General features: G+C 43.9%; 1 protein-coding gene across 1 annotated transcript in view; it reads right to left on the bottom strand.

The window, feature by feature from the left end:
• Nucleotides 1–2,153: 2,153 nt before the first annotated feature.
• Nucleotides 2,154–8,823, bottom strand: part of LOC306912330 (cGMP-dependent protein kinase 1-like) — a gene marked incomplete at both ends in the record, with an annotated part of 15,781 nt that continues 9,111 nt past the window's right edge. The window contains 4 exons of the mRNA XM_079488473.1: nucleotides 2,154–2,248; nucleotides 6,967–7,037; nucleotides 8,374–8,436; nucleotides 8,768–8,823. The exon at nucleotides 8,768–8,823 is cut by the window's right edge and continues 67 nt beyond it. Of these exons, the coding sequence (XP_079344599.1) occupies nucleotides 2,154–2,248; nucleotides 6,967–7,037; nucleotides 8,374–8,436; nucleotides 8,768–8,823 (285 nt within the window). The remainder of the gene's footprint in view (nucleotides 2,249–6,966; nucleotides 7,038–8,373; nucleotides 8,437–8,767) is intronic.

Genomic DNA, 8,823 nt, shown 5'->3' with positions numbered 1-8,823 from the left:
AAAGACCTTGGTGAACTACTCATTTAACTTTAAAAATCACACTCATGTGAAGTGAGGGGCGCCTCACACACATGACGTCACATGTCATCAATGTTTAATTGCTGTAAAAAAAATCATTACAATTTCATAGGCTGCCACATGACGTCACGTGATCTAAACAAACATTTGGGGGCCTATTTTTGTTAGTGCTACACCCCCTTATCCCTACACTTCTTTTCTCTTTTCACTATTTTGAAAAACACGTTTGAGTAGTTCAAATAGCTGATCCACAACCTCACAATGTGTCGATGTAGATCGGCTAGTTGAACAATTTGAACGTTTTTCAAAATAGTTAAAAAAGGCATCACTTACTAATACCATTTGGACTACTTTGGTCAATTACATGGAACTGAGGCATTCATTCATTTTAATAAATTAGCAAAAATAATTACCGTATTTAACAATTCAAGTCCACCTACAGCCGTGGCGGGGGGCGGATGAGGTTAACTCTATTTTTTTTTATTGTGGCTTCGCCTTTATTTTATATATTTTATGGACAGTAGGCTGACAGGAAATGGGGAGAGAGATGGGGGGAAGACATGCAGTAAAGGCCGTGGGGATCGGGAGTCGAACCCGCGGCACACTGCCAGACTGGATTGCCAGCCAATTAAGGTGCCTGCATGGACCACTGAGCCATGGCCCAGGCCGGTTAACTCTACATTTTAAGGAAAGTTCCGTCGTGGCTCCTCTATTCTCTGTAAGAATTCAACGAGCGGATCTGGTAAATGTGGAAAAGCAGTGTCTTATCAGTGTGTGTGTGTGTGTGTGTGTGTGTGTGTGTGTGTGTGTGTGTGTGTGTGTGCGTGCGTGCGTGCGTGCGTGCGTGCGTGCGTGCGTGCGTGCGTGCGTGCGTGCGTGCGTGCGTGCGTGCTGTGAGAAAGGTGATGGGAGGAAACCAGCCCGTCGGTCAGTCAGTCAACCCTGCAGCCACGTCATTAAGACCAAAGATAAGCATCTCTCCAGAGCGCTGAAGCCTAACCAGCGGTCATCGCCATGCTGGCTTGTCGTGGACATTTTTGTCAAAATTAAATTTTTGCCACAGACATACAAAATGAGTGGACAACAATATTACCAGAAACACATTCAAATGTGCCATAGTGTCGTGGTAAATCAGTGTCATACATATATTGTGAAAAAAACACCTGGATACTTTTTGGGTCTTTATTTCCGGTATTATTATTATTTAACATTATTTAACTACAGTGCAACATCAATATTATTTTATTGTCAGTCAAGTCAAATAAGTAATTAAGTTAAGTTTTAAGAAGGCATGGGGAGACAGTGTTTTGCACTGTGTCCGTCCGTCCGGTCGATGCCAAACTTTGCACACACACTCCCTAGATGCCAACGATGAACCTCTGCCCCATATTTTCCAGAACGGCCTGTTATAGCGCCACCAGGAGGCCGAAGTTTGTACTAGGCTGAGGAATATATCCCACCCTTTTCACATTGGCCTGTTATAGCGCCACCAACAGGTGGATTTTTGCAAAACACATTTTTGGAACAAAATGCCTCAAATCATCCAATTGCCAGAGGGGCACTTTTTCTAGTTTTACATTAGTTTTACATTATTACTATTATATTTACAGTTCAATACAAGTGAATTGTCTTTTGTACCCACATGCAACCACCATGTGTGGAGACTTAAACTCAAATTAAACATGACCATTCTATCACATCCCGAGAGTGAGACAACACCAGTTAAGTAGGAATTCTAGTGAGTGATCAGGTTCATTTCATTCTACTGAGTCTTACAGTATGTGCTCAGGTTCATTTCATTCTACTGAGTCTTCATTTCAAATCATTCAGAAACTTCACATTACTATAATAGGCAGGCCATGAATAATACATTTTAGACACAATTGGCCCCCTGGTCTGGGCCAGACTTTGGACATCTGACTTATAAGCGAGATCAATGTGTCAATTCAAAGATAATATATACAGACATACAGTTATAGGACTATACTAATACCAGACGGGCACGGTAGCACTAACATTATCACGTATAGTTTCCTTATGCAGTCAATTACACAGCTGATCAAAACAGCACTGTTGTCTGCCTATCCGGGGGGGGGGGGGGGGGGGGGGGGGGGGTGTTGCCAGGGTGAATGTGGTCAGAATTCCATGTCCCATCCAGACTCCTCGTCGGGCGGGGGCTCGTCTGTGTCCACGGGGAAACAGTCAAAGTTACTGTTGTCTAGAGGTCCTTCTACCTGTGTGGAAACAACACATTAAAGTTATACTGTTGTCTAGAGGTCCTTCTACCTGTGTGGAAACAACACATTAAAGTTATACTGTTGTCTAGAGGTCCTTCTAACTGTGTGGAAACAACACATTAAAGTTACACTGTTGACTGTTGTCTAGAGGTCACTACCTGATGAAAACAACACAGTATAAAGTTACAGTAAAAAGTTACTGTAGACCCTTCTACCTTATACTGTTGTCCAGTAGTCTTTCTACTGGCTTTTCTACTGACCAACGTGGTCTGCTAAACACATCAACGTGGGGTGAAATTACATTCACTCCACTTCATCAGAGACTGTGGCGGCTTGTATGGGACAACTGAGGCTTGAAAGAAAAAACACAGCAATAAATAGCATAAGTAGCGATATGATTATGGACTCCGCCCTATGCTATAAGGGCTGCTGGTGGAACTGGATGACAGGGATATAGGCCTCATGCAAATAGACCTGACCAGTAATTTGGGATCAATATACTGTAAGTAGGAAAAAAAGGCTAGATGTTATTTTAAACCGGACCTGTCCTTTCTTCTTCTTCTTCTTCTTCTTCTTCAGCCGCAGGCTCAGTGTCTGTTCGTCATGGCTGCCAGTTCCCACCTGATGTCGTGAGGGAGTTCCGACCGCTCCAGATCGCACTGAATAACCGCCAGCTTGCACAACATCTTCAGACTAGGACTCAGGTCCAAGATGTACAGGTCGTCGTCGAAGATGACGACGAGCTCTCCCAACGTGCAGCAGCAGCACCAGAAGTTCTGCGACGGGCCTCTCCCGCGGGGTTCCACCCTCGCCCAGGACAACGTGTCCGGGCTGAACTTCCACAGATCACAGATGGTCTCCGCAAAGTTCTCGCCGCCTAACACGTACAGCTCATCGTTGTAGGCGAAGGCCGGATGGCCCACGCGTCCTTCCGGAAGACGCTGCTCCATGGAATGCGTGCTCAGCCAGCTCTCCGTCTCCATGTCAAACACGGCGACACTGTAGGGGCTGTCCTCATTGCCGCGGCCCCCGAACACGAACATCCTCGCCCCGATGAGTGTGGCCGAGTGGTAGTCGGACGCGGACGCTGGAGTGCCACTGGCGTCCACCAGAGACCAGACCATGGTGGCTGTGTCCAGCTTGTAGACATCATTGGAGTATCCCGTTGAGTCGTTGAAGCCACCGTAGACGTACATGACCCTGCCCAGTGGGCAGGCCGAGTGGTCGTCCCGCCCCTCCGGGAGGGCACCAGACACCTCGGGCCGAGACCAGCGCTTGGCGTCCACGTCGAAGGCGTACAAGGTGTTGCAGTGAGGGTACCCACCCCACACGTACACCACGTCCTCAATCAGCACGGCTGTGTGGCCCCAGAACACGGAAGGCACCTCCGGTGGGCGCTGCTGTTGTCCCGCTCCCTGCTTTCTCCAGTGCAAGGACACCACGTTGAAGACGTGCACCTCCACCTGGCCCTTGGCGGTGCACGATCCGCCAAAGTAGTAGATCTGGTTGCCCACGGCTACGGCCGCATAGTAGTTATGCAGGTTGGGCTCGCCTTTCAGGTGCAGCGTCCATCGCAGCATCATCGCCCACTTCAATTAACCCTTTATAAGAGGGCCGGCTCTGCAGAATAATGCCTTCTGAAAACAGCAGTTCTTACACGTTCAAGGTGTTTTAAAAAATCACATCCAGTGTGAAGTGAGCGGTGCCTTGGATTACCCCTCCCCCCCACACACACACACACCTCCCCCCTTGTGCTGGATAGAGAGGCACTCCGTGCTTAGACGAACACACTCGATCAAATGCTGGAGCAGATGTACAAGCTTGCAGCGCGGCACTAAGTGACCCGCTGTGTGCTTGTAAATCTGCTATTTTGGGAATAGGCCAACGCTAAGAAATTACACAGATGCTTTCCCGGATTTAATGGGATAGGTGGACCAACGTGGAGTCTAGGTAACGTGGATTCATGTGAAGGAATGAGGATAATTATATCCATACAAACTTCAATCAATTCAGTTCAAAGATCAGTTCTATCCACGTCAAAATAAGCACAGTTATAATTGGCACGGCGACACAAGCGTCATGCAAAGCTCGGCCAATCCGTGAAGTCGACATTTTGGGATTTGGCCAATTAGGCAAGCCGATGTCTACTTATAGCCCTATAGGGGATAGCAGTGGGGGCCATTTTCTGGTTCCGATCCAGACCCCATTCATCTTTCCTATAGAGATTTATAGAGATTATATCAATTATTTTAAGCATATAGAATCAAGCCATCCAGGGACCATAAAACATTTGATTATCTCTCCCCTTATGAAACTAACTGTGTTGGTGGCTGTATGTACAGTATGTGAACCGGTCTCCCCATCTTAAATAAAATCTGTGGTTCTCAACTTTTCAGGTTGTGAACTGAAAAGTGCTGACAAGCACTTGGCATGTAGTTACGATTACATTACATTTTCAATTCCACAGATAAATATTGAAAATAGCATTCTACAAACTCACAACGCCTCGCAAAGCAAGATTTTCTTATATTATTTGACAATTTGGCCAGTGTTTGACCACTTTTTATAGTATAGTTTGTTGATTACTTTTCATGCAGAAACTGTATTTTACTGATCTTAAAGTCATTCAGGTTGTGAACCACTGAACTAAATGACTCTTGGATCGAGGCCTATCACAGCCATCAGCGAGGGGAGAAGGGGGGGGGGGGGGGAGGGAGGGGTCAGGAGTCAGGACTGTGAGCTGGCATGAATTGGCATTAATTAAAGGCCTAACGCTTTTTTTTCTCCAACAAGCAAGTGATGCTCACCTAAAGAAATCACACCTGTGTGATTTATCATCGTACATTATCATACATCATCTCCTTCCGGCCAATCACAATTTGCGTCCTCATCTTCGTCATCAATGTTTGTGTTACGCAATGTTCGTGTTTACACTAGGACCTAAAATTTGACGTAATTTGACTATGATGACGTCAAATTCACACTATGATGTAAAATTCTCCATATAATGTTTGTGTAGGACAAAGTTTGTGGTCACCCCCTCAAAAATTAACATAATCAAATAAATGTTTTAAAGTGCAAGACCACTTTGGTAGAGGTTTGGGTTGTGTATAGTTACCTTGCCATGATGTAACTCCAAATGTGGGCATGAAAACTAAAATAATTTCTCTTCCTAAACGGAAATTGCCCGGCCCCATGGCCGCATTTCTGGGGGTCTGGATGTTCCAGGGACCCCCGGGGACCCCCACACGGTAACTCTGTCATTTCTCGACCGTTTCGGATGCGGGGCGGCTCGCACCCTGGCCGTGTTCCTGTGGGTCTGGAACTTCCGTGGACCCCCCGGGGACCCCCACACGGAGTTGCACCACTCACTTCACACGGGTGTGTACAAAAGCACTAAAAGTAAAACAGTATGAGTTTTGTATTGTCTGAATCAACTTTCTTTGTGTACTAAAAGAGTGACTTTGAGAGCTTTTCAGTGTAGCCTACAATGTAAGTCAATGAGGAGCATATTTAGATTTTTTATTTTTTATTATCAATTTATAATCATTGGAGCAATTATTTTTGATTTCTTGTCCACATTTGGAGTTACATGGCAAGGTAACCCAACCCAAACCTCTACCAAAGTGTTCTTACCCTTTAACATAAAAAAATCACACCTGTGTGAAGTGAGGGGCGCTGATTACGTGATGTAATGGTGATGTAATACAAACGGTGCCAGCACAAACATTAAACGCCATTCACAATAAAGAGACAATAATGACGTAAATTGTACATTATGACGTAACATTTCCCTTCATTTCCAATGGTGTTTACAAAACAAACATTGAACTAAAGACAAACATTAAACCTGTGTATAGGGGCTAGCATCCCTCAATACAATATTTAAATAAAATCACACCCGTGTGAACTGAGTGGTGTAAGGTTTTATATAGCATGATCAGCTGTGGTCTGACGTAATGTCTGACGTAATGAAATAAGGTAAGGTATTATGTAGCCTGATCAGCTCTGATCTGACGTAATGAAATCACACCCGGATGTGATTTCACAACTGGCTTTTTCTGTGCAGAGAAAATGACCATGGTTGCTACGGTCATCCAGTTCACCCGGGTGTGATTTAATTACGTCAGAAATTATTTTGAACATAGCAACCATGCTCATTTTTTTCTGCACACAAAAGCCAGTTGTAGGAGTGGTTTACACCACTCAAAAAGAAATTAACATGCTGTAGGTCCCAGGGAGACCCAAAATAATGTCTTGTGTGGGTCTCGAGCTAAAACGTTTGGGAACCACTGCATTATGCCACAGATCCCATTTGATGGGGTCCTGTGAGATATATAGAACCCTATATTCAAATGGAAACACATGATGATGGCTTATCTTATATGTACAGGAAAGGTTCACTGCAGACTGGAATTATACAGGTTTAATTGATAGTTAAGAGTTCAGAAGATACAGATAAGTAGCGGCTACTGTACTGAGTAGCCTACTCAGTAGAGTAGATACAGTACTTGCAGTATAGGAGTGAAAGGAGAGTCCAGTGTTCCCTGGCTTTGATGAGTTGGTACAGTACAGTCGGGACTCGGGACAGTACAGTACAGTACAGTACAGTACAGTACAGTACAGTACAGTACAGTACAGTACAGTACAGTACAGTACAGTACAGTACAGTACAGTACAGTACAGTACACAGTTCCAGTAGATATAGTACTTACAGTAGGAGTGAAAGGAGAGTCTAGGGTTCCCTGGCGAAGGCCCTCCCAGTTGAACCCTTCAAACCACCTGCAGCAAAAACACACTGTGTTACCATGACGATATGTTCATTCTGACATTAAATGTGTTACCATGATGATATGTTCATTCTGACATTAAATGTGTTACCATGGCGACATGTGATGAGGATGACATTAAATGTGTTACCATGGCAACATGTGATGAGGATGACAGTAAATGTGTTACCATGGCAACATGTGATGAGGATGACATTAAATGTGTTACCATGGCGACATGTGATGAGGATGACATTAAATGTGTTACCATGGCGACATGTGATGAGGATGACACTAAATGTGTTACCATGGCGACATGTGATGAAGATGACATTACATGTGTTACCATGGCGACATGTGATGAGGATGACATTAAATGCCGCATTAAGCCAGTGGTTTTCAACCCATTTTCATATCTAGGTTCATTATGTATTCTGCATTGGAGCCACGGACCACATTTGATGAGATTTAGGCTCAATCCCAAAACTAAAGAATATTTGGATAAGATATTTTCCACAATTCCATGGTGCATTGATGTTGGTATACCATTAGGAGAGATAGGCAAACGTTGACCAAAATAATTATTTTACATTCTCTAACCTAATTGCATATGTTTAATACTCTTGAGAAACCAAAGGGTCCATTTGGATTCATTTTACACTCTCAAGACTTCATAAATTCATCATGCTCAAGAATCTTTGTCAGTGGTTGGTGGATAAGAGCCTCTCCAGAGCAGGATGCAGCACACAGTTACTTTATCTACTACATATGTTGACCGTTTGACCTCTGAGATGACCTCAGTGAACTTATTAGTTTTACTGGCAACAGCTTGAGCAGAGCTCTTCATTAGAGCCTAATATGTTGAAAAATCGACTTTTCAGAGCTGATAATATTGGCGGTCATCTTGGATCACAAATGTAAAAACCGGCTAAATCATTAAATTAACATAAATTATGGATTCCTCAGCCCTTAAGTCACAGAAAACAAGTTCTACTCAGCACTGTAGGCCAAACCATTGAAAAGTAAATTTTCGTCATAGCTGGTGGTAGCCATTTTGAATTTTGGGCTCTCACAAATTTAGCTCGCATTTTTGCGAGGGGCATGTGGGCTCAATTTGTTATTTAACCTTCATAGATTGCAAATCCACTGAGAAACGGACCTTCGCTCTCCACGGTCACGGAAGTATCAGAAATGCCCCAACTAATAACGGTCCATTTGGTTAACAACTCCTCTGCATCATTTAGCTGGGGACCACCTGGAACCCCCTCAAGGATCACTGGTGGTCCCCGGACCACTGGTTGAGAACAATCTCATCAAGTGATTACAGAACATAAATCATGTGATCATACTTGTGTTTCTGGATGTCCTTCGCTCCGTTCTTCTGGTTACCTAACCGCTCTGAGGGGCTGTCCCTGGGAAATGCACACATGTTGTTACGCCACTCAGTAAATACTAAATAATATAGTTACTTTGAAGATTTGGATTATTAATATGAAACATACGATAAAGGAATAGTTGACCCAAAAATGACACCATGGCATGAGGTCTTGAATAATGGAGATGTTTTAGTTTTTGTCTCATGCCTAAGTCCTAATTATAAAAAGTAAAATTACCTTTTTCCAGTAACTAGTATAATATCACCTTTTTTAATGTAACTAGTAATACATTACCGTTTTTGAGTAACCTTTCGAACACTGGACCCTACCTTTAGTAAACGACACTTCTCCCAGCACTACTGCTGACCTGCACAGGCGCTTGATGAGGTTGGCAGAGTTCTTGGAGATCTTCTTGGGGAACTC

Source organism: Electrona antarctica (genome assembly GCF_951216825.1).
Source record: "Electrona antarctica genome assembly, chromosome: 19".
Taxonomy (NCBI): domain Eukaryota; kingdom Metazoa; phylum Chordata; class Actinopteri; order Myctophiformes; family Myctophidae; genus Electrona; species Electrona antarctica.
This window is presented reverse-complemented; position numbering and strand designations above follow the sequence as displayed.